Source organism: Anolis carolinensis, chromosome X (genome assembly GCF_035594765.1).
Source record: "Anolis carolinensis isolate JA03-04 chromosome X, rAnoCar3.1.pri, whole genome shotgun sequence".
In the NCBI taxonomy this organism is placed as follows: Eukaryota; Metazoa; Chordata; class Lepidosauria; order Squamata; family Dactyloidae; genus Anolis; species Anolis carolinensis.
The window spans coordinates 6,906,884-6,928,217 of NC_085847.1; the positions used below are offsets into that span (position 1 = coordinate 6,906,884).

The following is a 21,334-nucleotide window of genomic DNA, read 5'->3' on the forward strand; positions in this document are numbered from 1 at the left end:
TCTCAAGAAATGATATTGCAAAAGGGAGGAAGAGTATACCAACCTCCGCAATGACCAAAAACAAAAAAGACAGAAGTGGGAGTTATTTTGGATTTAGGCCTCCATATATCATGAACAGGATGCTGGCCTAAAGCAGTGGCATGTCACTTGCACCCAAACCCGAGCAAAAGCAACCGCCAGAGCCATGGAGGAAGATTTGGCAGCTTGGCACCTTTATTTTTAGTTTTTTAAAGTTATTTAAAAAGCATAATTAGAAAGTTTCAATATACAGAAATCATCCTAGCAAACCAGTTAGACATTCCACCGCTTGACATCAGCACCGCTAAAGACGCCACACCGCCCCGCTCGCCCACGCCACCCCCACCCCACCCCACCCCTTCCGCAAATACTCCACAGGCACCTTCCACTGACACGGCCCACCAAGGAACCCCCGGGGCAGAGCCTCCATTGACAAGAAACGGTCCAGCAGCGGCACGGAGCCAGGACGAGAGCAAGGGAGGTGCTGCGAATGGAGGCCTTGGGGGGAAAACCTCCCCACGCTTTGGAAATCGGACACCGAACTGCTGAACTGGCAACAATCACACCCTTGCTCCCTGCTCTAAGAGACTATGAGAATTCCCTCACCCGTGGGGCTCTAACATTGCTTCAAATCATTAATATCCATCCATCGTTTCTACAGACTCCTTCTCCTGAAGGGATCGCTCCATTCACCTTCCTATTCTTGAATGAGAAGCCACTTGACAAGAGATGCACACAGAGGTTGGCTGTGGAAGAGGAGTCGCTGCGATGGAGGTTTTGGAAAACACTGTCCACTGAAATTCAACACATTCATGGGCCAGAAGCCTGTAAAGCTCCATGTAGTGCAGTAGCTGCAGATGCAGAACTACACTCCAGTGGGCCATTCAAGAACCCCCAGGCTTACCATAGAGACACTGTGGTGTCCCACAGCCATCCTGCATCTGGTAAAGAAGGAGTTGGCTATGTCCTGAGAACCAGGTGCAGAATAATCACATTGCCTGCTGTGATCAGCTTGGATTTCCCAGAAGACTCAATCCATGAAGGAATCATTTCACATCTGGCTACCAGGACATAGCCAGACACTTCCCTGACCATCCTACTCTCCATTGGGCATGGAACAGCCGTGGGAGCAGAGATACAATGGCTGTACAGTAAGTTTGGAGGGGGGCTTTGGTTGTTGTGCAGGGAGGAAGGGAATACAAACCTCTGCAACACCCCCAAAAAAGGACATACGCAGGAATAACTTTGACCAACGTCTGCATATGCCACTAACAGGATGCCAGCCACTGTCTGAGAGAACAAGCTGGCAGGCAGAACACCTGCCATGTGATTGTATGAGAACAGCTTGCACTACTTAAGGTTTGTTCTTAAAGGCAAGCAAAACAATAAATACGGGTTTTCAGCTTACCCCTTCTTGTACGACTCCAAGTCCAAAGGGTCACTGACTGTGAAGAGTATCCTGTTAACACAAGCAGGGTCATTTTTAGATTGGAGGGGGGGGGGGAATTGTTTTGGCCTGGAGAGCGTGTGCTCTCAATCTTCAAACACTAGGTGAGTCAATGGCTGAGGGGCTGAGTTATTTTCCCTACAAAACTCTTGGGTCATCCACAGAAATCCCCACTCACTTCTGGCCAAGCTAGGACAGAGTGGCACACCTAAGGATTTCCAGTTACTAACTCAGAGCCTCTCAAGTTATTTGATATAAGCTGAGAGCTTTCAGCTCTTAAGGAAAACAGCTATGGCAAAAACCACCATAGACTTTCCCCATTAGAACCACAGTTCTAAATCCATGTTACACCTGGGTACAGAATTATCGTTGGAGGGGTGGGGGCAGAAGAGAAAGAGTTTTTGACAGTCCTATACTTCTGCAGCTCTTGCTAGCAGAGTAATATCACCAAAGGAAAAAGCCCTTTCCAGCTTGAGTCTCAATATACCTCAGAAAGTTTTGTTTCCATGACACTACGCATTGATTTTGTCACTTCCAGTAAGATGGGAGAGGAGAGCACAGCAACTGACAAAAGTCTCAACAACATGGGCAATTCCAGAATTGGCTGGGGGGGGGGGAGGACTTCAATGCAACTGAAAGCTTGAAAACATCTAAGACCCCGCTCCAAACTTCAAGGCTAAAAGAAAAGCTGAAGACCAGTCGATGCCGGCAAAGAACCCAATTTGAGGGCACTGGGGTATTTTATATCTTTGGAGGGAAAAAGAAGTAAAAGATGAATTCTGAACAACTCATGATCGGTTGACGTTAAGAAGGCAAAAGCTGAAGTGACATGGGGGAGGCGCAGCTGGTTAAAGCAAATATACATTATGTACAAACTCTTAGGCTCAAAAGTCCCCTTGGTAGGCAAAGTCACATTTTGTCTCCAAGATGCTCTTGAAAAAAGAGTCGGGAGGAGAGAAGGGCAGAACTCCCTCCATCCAAGACCTTCTTGGCACTATTGTGGTAAGGGTGCCTCCTGACCGAAAATGTGGGGGAGAACTCATTTAAATAACGGCACAGAGTGAGGAGAAAAACCCCATCAGTTCTCCCAGGGCAGAGCTCAGTGGAATCGCTTGCACCTGGTTGGAAGGGCCGAGCTGTCCGCACGCCCAGTCTCTGCCGCAGGTGAAAGAGCATTAGCAGCATCGCTTCTTCCGTTTACTGTTCTTTGTTAGCTTCACCACGTCATTCTGTTGCTGCTGCTGCTGCTTTGCTAAGTTGTCTTTCTTGGCTCGCAGAACCAACTCTGTGATGCAGTTGAACATCTGTGAGATAAAATAGCAGAGAGGCATCAGGCCCGAGGCCAGCAAAGGTTCCTTGCACCACACCACAAAGACTCAGTCCCCAGATACGGTTCAGTGCCACTAGCATGAGCCCTGTGTGTGTATACTATGTTGCCTCCCATCACAATTCCTCCTCCCTCATATGAACTTTGCCAACATTTTACCCTAATCTAGCGTGTCATGGTTATAATGCTGAATGAAGACTCGATGAGACAAATGTTTGAATCCCTGCTTAGCCAGTCTACTGGGTGACCATGGTCAAGTCACAATCTCTCAGGTGAAGGCAAAGGAAACCCTCTCTGGACTAATATTGCTGCGAAAACCCTGGAATAAGGTTGCCCTTAGTCAGAAACAACTGGAAGGCAAGCAACAAAAACAAACTCTTGGTCATAAGGAAATCACCTTCAATAACTCTGATCCAGAGGTGCTTTGGAACTAGCCTTTATTGTGGGGCATTTCCACACCCACAAAGGATTCCCTCACCCAGCCTCCTAAACCCGCGCTGTTTCTTTTTGCTTGCAGGCAGAGTGAGGGGCCTCTTGCAGAGCCCCTGTGCTCAAGAACATGGACAAGACAGATGCAAGAGGCCACCAGTGAGCTGTCCTTCAAGGAAGATATGTAGCTCCTGCCTCCTCCACCCCCCATGCTAATTACCTCTTCCACATTAATGTTCTCTTTAGCGCTGGTCTCAAACAGTTGGATCCCCATCTGCCCAGCAAATTTATACGCGTCTTCTGTCTCCACCACTTTCCGTTCAGGATCATCATTCTTATTACCAACTACAAGAAATGGAAAAAATAAAATAAAATAAAAAGACACCACTGCACTCTTTGGAAGCCCAATCCACAAAATCACCACATGACACATTTGTCATGCCTAGTATGAAATGCAGAAATTGAATGTGATTCACAACTCAGTCTTCACTACTTTTCTCCCATCAACTCTCATGGGATAAATGCAGAGCTATGAACTGGCTATTGGTCAGACGCACTGACATGACCCAAAAGATTTCCAAAGATGTGTATGTGTGCGAGAAGAAACAAGAAGTTAGTTTCTGGACAAAATTAGGATTAAACACTATTTACATGAGGTTGACAAATGTCAGAGCATCCACCCCTGCTTCGTAAGGTGCAAATGCAGAAAATTCAGCATTAAACAGAGAGTAGATGGTGGATTTTTCCCTCTACACATGTAACACTCTTGGGTCTTGCTGCTGTGAAAGGCTACTTGAGTCAAGCAACTTACCTAATATCCGGCAAACATCATCACAGTTCTGGTTGATTTCATGCAACCACCGCTTGACGTTCACAAAGGACTCGGCGCTTGTGACATCATAAACCACAATGACCCCATGTGTTCCTCTGTAGTACCTGAGGGTCAAAAGGAGAGATATCCATGCATATTTCAAAATTCAGTTCCATGTCGATGCATATTTTTTTATTCAAATCCATAGCCTGCTTTCCTACAAGATGTTCTCAAAACAGCTCAAATGGATTACAAGGCATTAGAGAAGAACTTGATTTCAAAAGCAATCTGGCAAGGACAGAACAACTGAGAATTTAGCTTCTGTCCTGGGCATGTGGAATAGAGTTCCAAGACCGGAGAAGGCTTGGAGTAGCCTGCACCTGCTTGGAAAGAGTGAACAAAAACGGCAGAAGGGCAAGAACTGGGACTAGGGAATGTGACAAAATCAGGTGGCAGAGAAAAGCTGCCTGCTCTTCCTTCTGCGCATGAACACTGTGGGGGAAGGACATGATGCAGGAAATGGAAACGGATCTGTGGGATGCAGCACTGGCAGGTTCAAAATACCACATTACCATGGAGAAGACTTTGTGAGCCATGGGCAACTGCTGTCATTGTTAGCTTGAGACAGTCAGACATGCAAGCGAGAAAGAGGGAAGATATTATCAAGGTAACAATGCCGGCAGGATAGCAAGCATTACTTGGCACCAACTATACTGAGGCAGGCAATCTTACTGGAAGACATAGGAGAAACCTAACAGTACGGAGACAGCCAGGTCCAAAGGATGAATTACCTGGATAGCACCAGCAGGGAGCAGAAAGGTACTGCAGATGCTGGTAAAACAAACTATGTGGACAGAGCACTTAAAAAGAGTTCTGCAACTTATCATAATACTTCTGTGTGGAGGTGTACTTTTACAAAAATATACAAGTACAGCACACACTGGATCAAGACATACTGAAGGTTGAAATCAAGTCTCTATGAACAGCTCCTACTGTGCCCTGGTGCTTTACCAAGTTCCATAAGCAGGTGTAGACACAACGTGCTTGAAAGAACTTGCAAGCTACATACAAACAGTGAAGAGAAGGAACTTCAGTGCACGCCCCAGTCCTGGGTGTAGCTCTTCATTTACAGCATGGATTAGTGGTAAAGGTGTTGTGTTAGCTTTTCTTGTTTACAGCAGAAATCTCTTTTCCGGGTATTCCCCAGCAGAAACGATGTTAAAACCAACAGGACCTGGAGTCAGCCCTAACTGGTGCGTGTGACACTGACACACACAAAGCGACAAAGGAAAAGCCCTGCTGACACAGCACAAGGAGGCAGGCAGCCACTGACCCAAACCCCCTCGAGGCCAGAGATTCGGCAGGCTGTTGTGTCCTCATATCGCTTCCTGCCTGACGCTGCTCTCTCTCCCCCCCCCCACCCCCCCATACAACCTGCAGAGGATATGCCTTGGAATAGGAAGTCAGGGGGCTGGTTCAAGCTGTGAGCTCACTGCTAGCCCTTCATGCATTTCCTGCAGCAGAACAGAATTGCAGAAAGGAGCCCTGGAGCACATCTTTAGCTCTTCTCAGAAACTTGCTCATTTTGTAAACCCAAACCAAACAGAGCAGCTTCCCTTCTGGGGAGTAGTCCTCCCTCCAGATACAAATCTTAGTCCTGTATTCAGAATATTTAGTTATGAAAAACAGGTATGCATCTGTTCTTGAGAGGAAGCAGATAGCCTGAATTGTATCTGAAAACTTTGCTTGTAAACTAATTAATGTGCTAATAGTACCCTTTCCCTTGTTTACCTTGAAAAGCAACAGGTATGGGATCAACCTAACAATAGAAACCTGGATTTTTCCTTTTTGGTAGTGTATTATTACAGCAAGTATTTCACTCTGATTGCCTTAGTTCCATCCTACGGAGACCTTAGAGCCATCTGGCTGAGAATTCTAAACATGCTTTCCTAAATCACAAATCAGAGCACTATAACTGTATGGTGTGAAAGGGCAATAATTCAGGCTGCTCTATCTTATGTACAGGTTGCACTAACAAAATAATGGTTTTATACCACTAACTGTCATGGTTTCCTTAAAAAAATCCTGAAAGACTCAAAAAGAGGCAGGCAAATTCCCATGAATGAAAGATTAACGAGTCAAGCTGCCCAAGTTCTATTTGTGAGGTTCCTCCTTGTTTCCAGCAACAATCTATTTGCATTTCTTCCCTCTGAAGAAGCTTGATCAGCACACTATGACGACATCCTCAAAAAGGAAGTATGCTTGCGTTAGAGAGTTATTCATGTGCCTCTCTGTGTGAAAGCAGAGCTGAGACCAACAAAGACCTGACCCTCCTACTGGGCGTCAGCCCAACTTCTACTTCAACGCCGGATCATGTGGAATCAAGGAGCTACAAAGGAAGCAAAGATCTTCCAATGCAATGGTTCTAAACCATCAGTCCTCCAGGTGTTTTGGGGTTCAATTCCCAGAGGTCCAAAGCAAGTATAGACAAAGCTCTTCAATTTCAGGAGTCCAAAACATCATCATCAACAATAACAATATTTATTATGGTTATAGACCAGCATTTCCATAATATCTGGAGGGTCAGTGGTTGAGAACCACTGTTCTAACCTCATGTATGTCAAAGTCATTAATCACTGCAACAACAGTAATATCACCACTACACTCATTAATCATATAAGTCCACCATACCATCCTGAACATACCTTTGTCTGTTTTTTGAAATGAAGTAGGATTGAGCTGATAGACCAAGTAAAACTACAAGTGAGTAACTTATGCATCAGTTGTAACAGATCTTGACTGCTAATGGTAGATACCAATTTTGGAGGCTATCCTGGTTTAATAAGTTGTGCTTTCCTTCTAATAAATTACAAAAAGGGATGTTTCTGTTGTTATCATCTTTACCATCAGCATGAGTCCACTTACCCTACAAAAGGAATAGCCTGTAAGCTTGGCCACTGCATCAAAACCCAGAAAAGACAGACATAAACCCCTCCGTGTATCGGTAATACCAATATTTTCTGCATTTATATACATTATTATTGCAAAATGCTCTAGGAGCCAATCTCAGCAGGAGTATTGTGTAACAACTATTTTTAAGTTTCAAATTCTGAGATTCTGTTACAACCCTAGAAAGGTATTTATCTTTACATGTAAACCTTTTCAAGCAATTATTCAGTAAAAGCACTTAATGCAATCAAATCTTTTTAATCAGAAGACAGTCCTATTAGAAAAGACTCACGTTGATGTGATGGTTCGGAAACGTTCCTGCCCTGCAGTGTCCCAGATCTGTAGCTTGACCTTTTCTCCATTGATCTCAACTGTCCGGATTTTGAAGTCTACTCCAATTGTGGTAATATAGCTGCCTGCCGAAAGAAACAGCACACAACAGTCATGGTCAAAGTGACAAGTCATTCCACCTAAGAAAGAGTACTACTTTCTAAATACCACTGTGTTTGCGGTACTGACTAAGAAGAGCGCTCTGCCAGCAATGTAAGAACATTTGCTGTTCACCTATCAATGTTTCATCATCAGTAAACCTCTCAAAACTTTAACCCTAGGACTCCTAACAATGAACACAAACTTTGGATTTTTCAGGAACAGGGACTGAAGACACATAATTATTTATTATTTATTTATTACAGTACTTGTATCTCGCCCTTCTCACCCAATAGGGGACTCAGGGTGGCTTACAATAGAAAAACATATATAAAAATAATACAGAACATTCAATCAATTAAAATTAAATACAATAAGCATTCATAAAAATATACACATAAATATACAATTGGTGCATTTCAAGTCTAAAAAACTGGGTCTGGCATTGAGTTCTAAAGTGTGTATTATTATTATTATTATTATTATTATTATTAACTTCATTTCTATCCTGCTCTTCTCACCCCATAGGGGACTCAGAGCGGCATACAACATACATTTAGGCAAAAATTCAATGTCTCATTATACAAAGCAAATAAAAACATAAAATAAAAACAATAAACATATAAATACAATTTAAAACCATTAACATATTAAAACATAAAACAGCGTCTAGATACACCCTACTAGCCTACTAGCCTGCCTGCCTGCCCCTAGTAGTAATTGATGCTGCTATTATTGTTCGAAGGCCTGGTCCCACAACTTTTCTACGGAAAGATAGGAGGCGGGGAGCCTGCCTGACATCATTTGGGAGGGCGTACCATACGCATATAATAGGGAGATGGTAAGTATGCAAATCTGAATGTAAGCCCATTGTATAAACACTCTGTAAAAGGCCTCAAACCATAACATCCAAGAATTGAGAAGAATGGAATGGTTCACCATGTGTTGCTTAATTCATTTCAGATGTACAATTCATCATGTTCCAAATGTCCTGGGCCATTCAGAGTTTTGGGAACTAACAGAGAACTGTAAAATGATGTGTACATGAAAGTAGCTATCTGTCCCATCTTCTCTCATTCCAGCTACCCCCCTCCTCCAAGCACCACACCATGCCTGGGTTTTGAGAGGAAAAAAAGTCTGCAATCAGGAAGACCCTGTCTATTCTCTCATGGACCTCAGTAAAGCTTCTTTATTCCTATTTTAGTTCAATGTGGGTGGTTAACAACCTATACAAATATGAATGTAAAATGGATATTCTTACTTACTACTCTTTTTTTCCAGAAGATGTGATTTAGAATCATGATATTAAGTGGGTTGCTTCTTTGTAGGTTGATAACCATTCTAGGCTCTTTTAGGGAAAGGCAAGATATAAATAAAAAGAGGAATGCTGTGGGGACAGGAAGGCACTCTTGCCTTGCACCATTCACTGTCCACAGGGAGGAGTGACATTCTCAGCCCCTTCTCTTCCCTTAGGGAATTGGTTGAGGAGTATTAACTCCCCAAGTGAAAACACTTGGCCACCTCACCTGAGAAAGTGTTGTCGGCAAAACGTAACAGCAAACTGCTCTTGCCAACACCTGAAAGATAAAGGAAAAAATAATCCAGTAAGATACCAAATCAGAAGCAGATAGGATTGAAAAATAAAATGCCATGGCTATTCTGGGGTGCATATTCGGTATGCACTCTTTCCCCTGCTCCTTTTACAGTTTATGAAATAGCTCCGTAAGTGCCCATTTGGGAATATGTGCAAAACAGGTAGGTTTCTGCAGATTTGCCCCCCAGTCCCAATTTTCCAGCAAGCTCGATATCCAGCACCATATTGTACATGTTTCTTTGCACAACGCCAGCTTGCTTTCTGTGAAATGGGCATCTATGTAATTTGGCATCTCAGACTCAGTCACATGTCTCTGAGCCACATTACTTTGCTTTCAGTGGGATCAAAAGACAGAGTTTATGTTTTGAAACTCAAGCCTAGCTGCAGTTTTATGTTTTGGGGTATGTTACTTTCCTTTTAATTCAACACTTTACTATTTAGTTTTTTTAATTTTTCCAACTGACGATTTATATCATAATAGCCCTCTAGCAGATGGGTAAGGCCACTCTTACATAGCAGCTGCTTTGTGACTGTATCTATGACACTCTCACAAAATTCCAAATGGGTCCAGTCACCACAAAGGGACCAATATATTTTAAAGGGAGACTGAGCTGCAAATATAGATTAACACTGTATTTTTTCACAGCTTCGTTTCATATCGCTATCCTGTGATTATATTCAGTGATGAGCCCATGCATTTGTATGCAAAAGCTTCCATGTTCCAGTCCTGGCATCATTTGTTTAAAAAGACCCAGGAAGCAAGTAATTTCAATGATGCCAGCCTGTGTTTTTGAATGCCTGCTGCCTGTCTGAGTTAACAATAACGGACCAATGTTTCCCTGCACTCCTAGAAGCAGAAACAAACACCCACAAGTAAAACAAGCACAAAATGCTATCCAATAAAAATCCAGCAGATGCATGGTGTTGCTTCAGCATCCAGAAAAGCAGCTTCAACCTCCTAAGAGAAACACAGGGACCTGTTCTGCTTTGGCACCTAGCAGACATCCACCCTGCCCCCCCCCCCCCCCCCCAACAAGCCACACATTTCCACCTCCTAACTGAAATGGGCAAGGGGGCTTATTCCATCTCTAGGCACAGCAGGTGCTCAAAAACCCAGAAGGTTGTTCAGGTACGGGATACAATCCAGCACATCTGCCTCCCTCCCCTGCATTAAGCTGGAAAGGAGTGTCAGCAGCGTGTCGCAACTGGCACTGGGAATGTCTGAGAGGCACAGAGGCAAGCCCACATGCCAAAGGGCCTGGAAGGGTGGCAGAGGATCTTCTGGGTTTTTAAGAAATGCAACCAAGCAGTGATGTAAAAAAATGCCACTCATGGTCTGCCTCCCTGCCCTCCCTTTAGCTACACCCACTGAGCACTGCCTCTTGCATACTAGCCACAGCCCTTCTTTACAGAAGGACATGCAGTGTGTTATGTGGGAAGCTCCACACCAGAGAAACAAATGGTTAGGGGCCTTTCCTGAACAAGAAAAGGTACTGGCAGATGTAATAAGATTGTGTGGATGAATAGCTAGCAAAAAGATCAGCCTCTTCTTTGGTGGTAGTGGGGGGGATTGGTGCAGTTTGGCCAACTCATCTTAGCCACAGGGTTCCCCGAAACAGAACAAAAATGGTTAATACTTAATAATCAATCCTCCCAACAGACTTTCCAAAAACCCTATTATGATAGTTTTACCTGTCTCAGATATAGGGACTATATATTCTATAACCTCCATCGCTTCCAGCCAAAAGTGGCCATACTGTTTGGTTGTGATAAGAGAAATGAGTTGTAGCCCAACTACTCCATCTGAAGAAGACCACACTATGAAAAGTTGTACGAAAATCTCTTCATGCATCCCTAAAATGGCTACAGATCTGGTACCCTAGCAGGATGCCCAAACATCAGAGACTATGGGTGTTGTGGACAGCACTGGTTTGCTTATGCCTGCCATATGTAACAAAGAAACTATTCCCTGATCCCAAGAGATAGAATTCTTAAGGCTTCCCAGTCTTTCACAGACTGCTGTCTGGCAAGTATTTAGAGTATTCTAATTTTATGGACAGGAATGAAAACTCACATTACTTTTCCATGTCCAGACCTTGTTACAATAGCACACAGCGGTGATTTCCATTGAATAACAGAAACACACACACATTGTTCACTACAACAGGCCCCTTTATGAACAAAAGAATGAAACCCAAGCCCTTTACTAGGCCTGAACCAGGTCACCCAAATCTGCATTTACAAGCAAACTGCAACCCTTCTGCCCCTCCATTGTGACTCACAATGAATGACTGAGACCTACAGACCAAGGGACTTTCCACACAGTATGGAGATGGTAGTTCTTCTGATGCATATATATATATTGCTCTTCTAAAACATGTTCCAATTTGCTTTCCATAGAATACATGGTGGGACTGAGAAATCATTACATCAGCTGCTTCCTTGCATCATCAAAAACTGCCCATTTTTAAGCTGAAAAACACTAGACTGAGAAGGAAGGCATTGTATGCCAAGAGCAACAGGCTTCCATTGGTAGGATGCACTCTAACTATTGTATAGATATTATCGTAATATTTACCACAATAATGTAAATTGGACCTGTACTGCAGAGAAGTGGGGCGGAGAGAGTAACAACTTGATTTAGACTTTTTAGTGAGTTTGTGATCAAAGTGACATTTAAAGCAAGGACTTCCTGGTTCACACTTGGCTATTATGCTAAAATGAAACTCCTTATGCTTTCTAACGACCTTTATGAACTGCATATAAAAAAGAAATGATCCAGGTTCTGCCCTTGGGTTTACGCAACTTAATAAGACTAGACACCAAAGGGAAGCTCTTCCAAGTATTCGCTCTGGGAACAAAGAATTGGTTTTAATTAACAGATTTTAAACTACTCTACATTCTTATAGGATGATCAACAAACCTTCACACCTCTATTTGTGATTGCCTCTTTCCTCATGTCCAAGGCTAGTTCTTTTAAATCAACTACTGTATGTGGAAGGGCTCTTAGAGACTCTTCCTTAAATTACGAGTGATTTGGAACCCTTTTAGTCTATTGACTGCCTCTTAGCTTATCCTACAATGCAAGACTGTTGTGAACACAAGGCACTGGTCTAAGCTCCTTAGGATGAAAAGCAGGAAATAGTGTTTAACTGTACTGTGTACTCATCCTTTGTTGCTCATCCTCCTCCTTTTCTAAGACAACATTTAAATTATAAGTTGACTTGGACAGAAAGCGATCCTCTTCTGTTATAGCATTCTTCAAAGTACCATACGTATATATTAAAACTGTTGCAAAAATGTTAGTGACAATACAAACAAGACTCTAGCCTTTAAGTGTGTGTTTAGTGGCCATGGAGATGAAATAAAATATATTTACATGTTAACTGTTTCATTTTCAGCTATTCTGTTGTCTCTTATTTATATGGCATTTCAGAGTAATCTGCCACAGCATCTTAGTATATATACTTACTGATATATTGCATAGTCTGTTTATTAACCATCAGTCACAAGGGTGTCCCACCCCTTCCACCAGATAGTTTGTGGTGACATACACAGAAGTCCTAACCCATTTTATTCCCACAACAAGCTTGAGGAGTATGCCAATTGGCTAAAAGGGCACACAGTGGGCACTGCAGCAGAAAGGGTCTGGCCAAAATCCAATTCTTACTTCCAACTACAGTAGACCCATTGAATGGATGGAAAACTGGGAAGTCAGCCCTTATGTAACTTCCACTGATTTGGTGGCTCTGCTCTAGTTGCAACTAACAAATGGATTTAGGTCTCTCTCAGGCCTCATCAATCTTAGGTCCAACGTTTTTCTGATACCTAACCATAGCAGACAAAATACAGCTGCTATTCTGCATGTTAGAAACATGTTTAGGAAGCTTCTTAAAAATGTTGGTTATAAACATTTGTTAAGAGTTTTTCAGATTTCAGTCCTCACGTGCCAGGGTTCTAGAACAGAAATCTTTGGTATGGTACGGAGGGGCTAGAAGCAGATATGTATGACATAAAGACTCACAATGCCATACATAAAGAACATGTGGGGATCTGGCATAGGATAGTGTCTAATGACCTAATTCTATATATGTATACTCGGTGTTCAGCGTTGTTTATAAAGTCAACATTATGTGGCAACAGCTTAACACTCATATTATGCTTTAGAAAGCTCTCAGTTGAAATGACTCCTGTAAAACAAAGTTGCCACAAGGAATTAGACAAGTCTCTCTCTGAGGATGAGGATAATACTACTGGCCTACCTTACAATGTTGCAAGGATTACAAGATAATGTACAGTATGTGATAAGGAAGCCAATGTCTTATAACAGTGGGACTCAGAATATTAAAGCTACTGTGATCTTCAAAGACTTCATTGACCCATGAAGCCTGGCAGACCAGTTATGCTTTTTTTAACCTACTTCTAGGACTCCTTGGGAGGAAAAATGGAGAGAGAATTTTGAGCCCTTGGAGGAAAGGTGGGATCAAAAAAAAAACCCAAACAAACACAATATACAAAAAAATAAGCTACCTGAAGAATGCTGAAAATATTTGCATGAGACCATGGAGTATATTTTGGATAGGTGCAAAAGTGGGATCTATCCAGATGTTGTTGAACTGCATTGCCCATTAGTCCTAGCCAGAACAGTCAGTGTTAGGAGCTGCTGTCCAGCAACATCTGGAAGGCCACATAATGCTCACCCTGAGTTAGGGTCTCTCTTTCTTTTTAGTATAAGAAGATGTGGAAGAAAGGAGATAGAAATGTATAAACCAAGTTGAACACTTAAGCAAAAAATGAAAATAAAAATAATAAATAAATAAATATTATAAATATAATTGAAGTTGTGGGGCTCCCAATATCATCAAACGGTAACTCTCACTGGTCCTAGCCAGCAGAGCTAGTGGGAATGGCTGTGAAGAGTTGCAGGTCAACAACATCAAGTCATGGTTCTTAAACAAGAGTGAGTCCTGGATGCTTTTGGACCAGAACTCCCCCAAACCAGAAAGAATGATAAATTCTGGGAGCTGAAATCCCACCCCATCCAGTCGGCCCTCCCTGGTTGGAAAACAACCCGCATTATCCATTCTTATTACAGTATACCTTATCTGACATGCTTATCTGAAATGTCTTGGATTTTGGAATGAGATCTCTTGGAGATGGGGGCCAAGTCAAACCATGAAATTCATTGACATTTCATAGACACCTGATACACCTAGCCTGAAGGCCATTTTTATACACAATATTTCAAATAATTTTGTGTGCAACATCACATTTGTGTACATCAGAAAGCAAAAGGGTCCCTTACCTCAGGGGACAATTTCAGATTTGGGAGCATTTTGTATTTCCAGATAAGGCTCTCTCAACTTGTATCAACATTTCACAAATACCCACGATAAATGTACAATATCTACTGGGGAAGTTGTGGGAGATGTAACCCTCTCAGTCCTAGCAAACAAAACCAATGGGAAGGGATGAAACAACATGAACCCATGGTTTTCAACCAGGAGTGGTTCTGGAAGCCCTAGGACTGGAACTCCTACAAGCCTACAGCCCAACAGCAAGAGATTTGTTAAGTCCAACATCATTTGGTTTGCCTCCCTGGTTTGAAAGGGGGGGGGGGGGTCTACAATACCTATTCCGATTACAGCTTTGAGCCTCCCTTATTTAAAATTCTGAAAAGCTGAAATGGTTAAGCTAGTTGTTTAAGCAGGCTTTTAATAATGGCTAAAATATCAACCATCCTATCAGACAGGATTTTAAATGGTTATCAGAACTATAATTTATAATTCTGGATATTCTGATCATAGTTTTAAATGGCATTATATGCTGCTTTTAGAGGGCCTTATAGTCTTATGAATTGTTTATTTATTTATGTTTACATTACTGTGCTATTTTGTTTTATTAATTGATATGGAATTATTGCCTGTGTTGTATTATTTATTGTATTGGTTTGTTTTGTTGTCGGCCGCCCGGAGTCCCTCTGAGGAGAGGGGGCGGGATATAAATAAAGCTTATTATTACCATATATGATTATATATTATATTATTACCCAAGTATCCAAAATATTCCAAAATGATGATAATAATAATACACAATTTTCCCTTCCAAAAAAGGGAGGTTCAAGTAACCATTAAAAAAGAAAAGGGGGGGGGGGCTTAGGTTGAGGAAAGAAGTTCCTTTCAGAAGAGGGAAAAACAGATCTGTTATGGTTAGATTTCTTTCTCCCTCGCTTTCCTGGCTTGAAAGAGATTCCCCAAAGGCCCCTCAAGGCCCTGTCCACACAGTCATATAACCCAAAGCAGAAAATCCCTCAAGATCTGTTTTGAACTTGGATATCTGTGTCCACACTGACATATATCCCAGTTCAAAGCCGATAATTTGGGGTTTTATTCAGCGGTGTGGAAGGGGCCCCAGCTTGGAGGGGCTCCTTATTCAGGGGCCAAACCCGTTTCCCTCAGGGCTTGGCGGGGAAAGAGGCCCGCCTAAACTCGCCTCAGAGCGGAGGGTCTCCTCCTCCCCTCCCCCTCCCCCCTGCAGGAAGCCCCGCCCCCTTCGCCTCACCGCTGTCGCCGATAATGAGGAGCTTGAAGAGGTGGTCGTAGTCCCGGGCCATGGCCGGCGGCGTCGACGGGGAGGACCACGGGGGGGAACGGGCGGGAAAGGAGAGCGAGAGACCTCCTCAGGCGGCGGCTCCGAGGCCCAACAGCCGGAACTGACAGGAGGAGGAGGAGGAGGAGCGGCAACAGCGGCGGCGCTCACAACAGCGGCCAGACTCCCTCCTGCCCCAACAGCGCATGCGCGCTGCTCGAGCCGCTGGAAAGAAAATTAAAAAAAACACCCTCCAGCGGCCGAGAGGGGCTCCACTGCGCAGGCGCGGCCCAGCCCTGCCGCCTCACCCCGCCCCCTTTGCCATCTTCTTCCTTCCTCTTCCCTGGCTCAATATGGCGCTGGTTGGGTCACGCCCACTTCTGGTTCCTCCTGCTGCGCAGGCGCAATGGCCTAGAAGGAGGAAGAGGAGGAGGCGGCGAGACAGTGGGCGAGTCTCTTCCACACACCCAGACTATCAAGGCCCATAATCCACAAGGTCTGCTTTGGACTGGGTGATCTGAGGGCCCTTCCACACAACTGAAGAAAATCCCACATTATCTGCTTTGCACTGGGATATATGGTAGTGTGGACTCAAGATATCCCAGTTCAAAGCAGATACTGTGGGTTATTGAGGAGATAGGGCGGTATAGAAAGTATTATTATTATTATTATTATTATTATTATTATTATTATTATTCTGCCTTGATATTCTTGGTTATATGGCTGTGTGGAAAGGCCTCCTATCCTAGGATCTGATACTAGATTGGATTATATGAGTGTGCACTGCCAGATCATCTGGGATAAACAGAAAACCTGGGATCAGATCCTGGAATATAGGGCCTGTCTCGAAGGGCCCCCAGAATATCAAGGCAGACAATCCACAATATCTGCTTTGAACTGGGTTATCTGAGGACCCTTCCGAACAGCCGTATAACCCAGAATGTCAAGGCCAATGATCCATTGATATCTGTAAAAATTATATACTTGCCACTGATTGATGTATATATTTGTGCCTTGACTTTCCAGTCTAAAATCCCATTGCTAACCCAGGTTTATTCTTCCTGTCTGTGTGTACGTAATGGATAACATTTAGAGCATCTGGTGAAGAGGTTTTTATTATTCCCAAAAAGTGTGTTGTTTTAATTGAAATGAAGCCGTGAGGTGCCAAATATTGACTATGTTTTACAATAACAATAATTATTATTCCCCGCCTCTTCTGATGGCTTGGAGCAGGGTGCAAGAAAGTAAAAAAAAAAAATGAACATAAAATAGAGGCAATAAATTACACAGATAAAAATACAAAAGTATATATAAAATCTTGCACCAAACACAGACTTTTTGTTCACTCACCTTATCTTCTTCTGGTATGATATTATTATTAACAATAATAATGTATTAATAATTACGGTAATTACCAATACATTGTTATTATGTTTATTTATACCCTGCTTTTTCTCTCCACATAGGAGTACCCAACCTAAGACAAAAATCTGTGTCAACTCTGCCAAAGAATAAATGGACACCCGTTTGACAGATAGATTAGCCGGGATTGTCAACGAAAGAATTGCTGGGATTAGTGGGGGGATCGGGCTTTTCTCTTTTTGCTGTGCTTGCAGCCACTCTGATCAAAGCACGGTTGCCTCACACTATGCTTCCCTACAGTCCTCCAGAGAAGGTGGGATTTCAGCTCCCATTATGCTTCTCCTCCTGGGCCATGCAAGCTGGGGATGATGGGAGCGGCAGGCCCATGCCTTCATCCTTGATCCCGATGCCACAATCATTGTGCCTCCCCAAGCAAGGTGTTTCTCCACCCCAGAGGTTGTGGACAGCCTGGCAAGACAAGGAGTCAAACGGCAAGGAACCACCCCTGGCTGCCTTCTCTCTGCAGTGCCAAGGACTTCCTTCTTTTGACGTCACTTGATTTACATGCAACGGCCCAGAAGGCTTTTCAGCAGCACATCATCTTGGCAAGTGCAGATTTTTCCCTGCCAGCCTTTCTACTTTCTTGGGGAATGCAAGGGAAAGCATGGATTCTGTGAAGGGCTCTTTGCTACATGAAGAGAGGCCATGCTGTTCCTCGCTTTGGTCCTGCTCGCAGTAGGCTGTTTCATGGTTGTGCAGCTGGGGATGCCAGGCCCTCGCCATTGCTCGCCAGCTTTGCGCAGTGGCAGTATCGTAGCCAATGAGGTTAATCCGAGGCGCGATTATTGCTAATTGAAAACTTTTCCCAATACCCCGCCATGACGACTTGAAATATAGTCGGCACTGGCAATTTTTGACAGTCTCTGCGGAGACTGAATCTCACAGTATCAAAAGACAGAATGCAAATCTTTTACAGCAGAGCTTGCCTAGCACAGTAATAGAAGAGGCCTCCAAAGGGCATTTAGTCCAACTCCCTTCAGTCAGGCATGAAAACACAATCAAAGCCCTCTCAACAGATGGCCATACAGCTTCTCTGCCCCCCCCCCCCCCAATTCTTTCAGGTTGCTCTTTCCTTGCGACTCCCAGGCGCCGCCACTAGGGGAGTGGGTGGCGCTGTCGAGCCGTCTTGGTTTTCGAAGGTGCCTTCTGCGCGTGCGTCGATGCTCGCGCCCCGAGGGGCGGTCCCGGCTGGGCCAGGGGGAGGGAGGGGGGAAGGGGGCGTCGTGCGCAGGCGCGGGGCGGCCAAGTCGAGGCCAAAGTTGCGGCGCCTCCAGTCAAGCGGCGGCCGGATCGGGGAGCGGCGGCGGAAACATGGACGACCTGGGTGAGCAAAGAACCCGCGAGGCCAACGCAGCTGCTTGCGGGGCGGGAGCCCACGCCCTTCCCCACCAAACTCTCCGCGGAACTCCCACAATGCCCGCCTTTCGCCTCAGAACTCCCACCATTCTCAACCAAACTCGCACAATCCCCATATTTCTCTTCAGGACTCCCAGGATTCCCCACTCAACTCCCAGGATGCCTAGATTTCCCCTCTGAACTATCACAATTCCCATATTTCCCCTCAGAACTATGACGAGTTCCCTTAGAATTGCCATATTTCTCCTCTGAACTATCATAATTTCCCAGACATATCCCATATTCCCCCTCAGAACTATCACAATTCCCATCTTTCCCCTTAGAACTATCGGTTTCCCTGACAATTCTCAACTTTCCCCAGAGAACTACCACAAAATTCCCATCTCCCCCCCCCCCCCAGAACTATCACAATTTCCCTGACATATCCCATATTTCCCCTCTAACCTATCAGTTCCCATCTTTCCTCTCAGAACTATCACAGTTCCCATCTTTCTTCTCTGAACTATCACAATTCCCATCTTTCTTCTCTGAACTATCACAATTCCCATCTTTCTTCTCTGAACTATCACAATTCCCATCTTTCTTCTCTGAACTATCACAATTCCCATCTTTCTTCTCTGAACTATCACAATTCCCATCTTTCCTCTCAGAACTATCACAATTCCCATCTTTCCTCTCAGAACTATCACAATTCCCATCTTTCCTCTCTGAACTATCACAATAATGCCCCTCTCATTTTGTCTCAGCTCTATGCCTTTCCTCAGCCCCCTCCCTCCTTTTCCATTTTTATTTCCTTCTCCCTTTACTGGTGTTGTTTGTTTTGTTTTTTGGAGAGGGGGGGGGGAAGAGCAATCTGGTTGGTGCCTTGCATTACAATCCTCCCCAGAATCCCTGTCCCAAGTTTTCGGTTCCTTTCTTTCCCTTTTGCCTCAGTTTCCCCAGCCTTCCTTTCCGCCCTCTTGTCTTGTGTTAGGAAGTCTTCCCCTCATCTAAACTCACACCCCCTTCCTTTGCCTTGGCCTTGTGCTCATCCAGGTTGAGGGTCCCTTCTCCCAAATGCTTGGGACCAAACGTCTTTTGGGATTTTGCCTGTTTTCTCTTCTGATTTGGGAAGTGTTTGCATAGACATAGCAGATGGGATCCAAGTCCGAGCTCCACATTCCTTTCTGTTTCATAGACACCTTAGAAACACAGCCGGGGGGTATGTTTTTCATATTGTGAGGCACAAAACAAAGTATGCCAGAGATGGGAACCCACGTCCAAACTCCACACTCTACATTTGTTGCTGTTTCATAGATCTTCCAAAACACAGCTGGAAGGTCAATTTACACACCATTTAAAAAATATGCTTGCGCACGAAACAAAAGTTTACGTACCTTGAACCGTCAGAAAGCAAAGCGGTCACTATCGGCAACATTTTGGGATTTTAGAGCACTTTGGGGATTTTGGAAGAAGGGGATACTCAACTTGTATTTTGATTTTCCTCGCCTCCATCCCCAATCCTTCCCTTTTGCTCATAACCGCAGCTTTTCTCCTCAGGTCTCTTCTTTTTAAATACCCACATTGGGAGAAAAGTATTCTGACACATGTCCTCCTCAATATGGTTTGGGGAAGGAAGGGAAATCGACTGATCGAGTAAAACAAAATCTTTTTCTCGATGTACAAAAATGTCAGGTTGATCTGCTAGGCAGTAACGATAACCTAAAAATAACAGACTACAGTTCTCATTCTGCCAACCAAAATGTGATGCAAAGTAGTGAGCAAACTTTTGAATCCCCCCAGGAGTTCAGCGTTCTGGTTTTGCTTAAAAACCAGCCTGCAGAATTGCTTGGAGGAAGTTGACAGTTTGCATACCGCTCTGTGTAATATCTTTATTTAGCCCTAATAAAGGTGTTTGTCTTGGTGCTTTCAGGCTGCTGTGTTCTGAGTTGGAAGAATCTTTTGGTAAAAAATGAGTTGAACTAGCCTCTGTTGGCTTTATTATTGAATAACTGCTGTTGAACTCAGTGGGATTGGATTCTGTGTAAACATGATTAAAATTGGGGATGACAACTTGGTTCAGTTCAAGTTATGTAGATGGTGTTTTGCAAACCTTTGGGTATAATTCCTTGTTAGCAAAGAGTCTTTTAAAATGGAAAAGTCATTTATTTTGTACATTTTCTGAATCTTACAAGAACAAACAGGTTGATCTCCCCTTATTTTTTTATCTATCTTGTAATACGGCTTTAGGGATATGCTTCTTTCTGTGCAAAAACCTGTAATAAAGAAGGCAAAAGTTTTCTATCTCTTCCTTTCCTTCAGGCTAAACCCAATTTGGTCCCAATTGTAGTAGAGTCATTGCAGTGAATAGCACTTGGTTCATCACCTTTTCTGCAAGTACCATTCATTTCAATAGATGCAATGAAGCTGTATGTAAAACTTAATCTAGCCCTCAGGCTCTGAAAGCTTTTTCACTTTGCCACTTCCCCAGTCTAGACTCACAAATTGCCTGGATATTTGCCAGTGTATATGTATTGTGGTCTCAGTTTACTCTTCCTTCCACATTGGACTCCTTTTGTGATTATTGCCCTTTGCCAGGTGTACCTCACACCCCAAGCCTGCACACGATACCAAATAGTATGTTCCACAGAACTTAATGGGACCTACTTGCAAGTAAACATAAGAGTGTACTTAGTATGGGCATCCCCCCATCTGCAAAACTTAGCCTTGGTTGGGGTAGTTGCAAAAATGGTTCACAATCCAAATAGCAAGTTGAGTGTCATGATATACTTTCACCTTTTTCACCTTCCTTTTGCCATCAGTGTCTTGCAAATGCAGCCATTTTCAGATATTTTCCATAATTCTAATTGTATTGCAGCAGCCAGTGGAAGTTACCAAAAATGCTAAATGCGGAGTTTCTGGCAGCCTCTGTTCCCTTGTAACATTTGCATATTTATTTAATATGTTATATTTCAACCATTCTCT

General features: G+C 43.6%; 2 protein-coding genes and 1 non-coding gene across 5 annotated transcripts in view; 2 read left to right on the forward strand and 1 right to left on the reverse strand.

Annotated features, from left to right (window-relative positions):
• Positions 1 to 190: 190 nt before the first annotated feature.
• rab35 (RAB35, member RAS oncogene family) lies at positions 191 to 15,813 on the reverse strand. The gene is made up of 6 exons (XM_003225992.4): positions 15,566 to 15,813; positions 8,937 to 8,987; positions 7,274 to 7,397; positions 4,033 to 4,157; positions 3,442 to 3,566; positions 191 to 2,769 (listed from the first exon to the last, which is right to left on the reverse strand). The coding sequence occupies exons 1-6, from the start codon at positions 15,615 to 15,617 to the stop codon at positions 2,641 to 2,643; spliced, it is 606 nt and encodes a 201-aa protein (XP_003226040.1). The 5' UTR covers positions 15,618 to 15,813; the 3' UTR covers positions 191 to 2,640.
• A 1,932-nt stretch (positions 15,814 to 17,745) lies between these two features.
• On the forward strand, positions 17,746 to 17,886 carry LOC134292928 (U4 spliceosomal RNA). The gene has a single exon (XR_010000037.1). It is a non-coding gene; the product is annotated as a U4 spliceosomal RNA (small nuclear RNA).
• A 319-nt stretch (positions 17,887 to 18,205) lies between these two features.
• pxn (paxillin) overlaps positions 18,206 to 21,334 on the forward strand; it is a 36,456-nt gene continuing 33,327 nt past the window's right edge. For 2 of the 3 annotated variants that reach the window (XM_062958766.1, XM_062958767.1), the window contains exon 1: positions 18,206 to 18,338. In XM_062958766.1, coding sequence (XP_062814836.1) covers positions 18,326 to 18,338 — 13 coding nt within the window. In that variant the 5' untranslated portion in view covers positions 18,206 to 18,325. The remainder of the gene's footprint in view (positions 18,339 to 21,334) is intronic. The other variant, XM_062958768.1, reaches the window with a different exon arrangement.

Coding starts and splice junctions, on each gene's coding strand:
- rab35 (XM_003225992.4), bottom strand. CDS start 15,617: ATGGCCCGGGACTACGACCACCTCTTCAAGCTCCTCATTATCGGCGAC. Junction 8,988..15,565: donor CCTCATTATCGGCGACAGCG/GTGAGGCGAAGG, acceptor TTTATCTTTCAG/GTGTTGGCAAGAGCAGTTTG. Junction 2,770..3,441: donor AGAACATTAATGTGGAAGAG/GTAATTAGCATG, acceptor TTTATCTCACAG/ATGTTCAACTGCATCACAGA.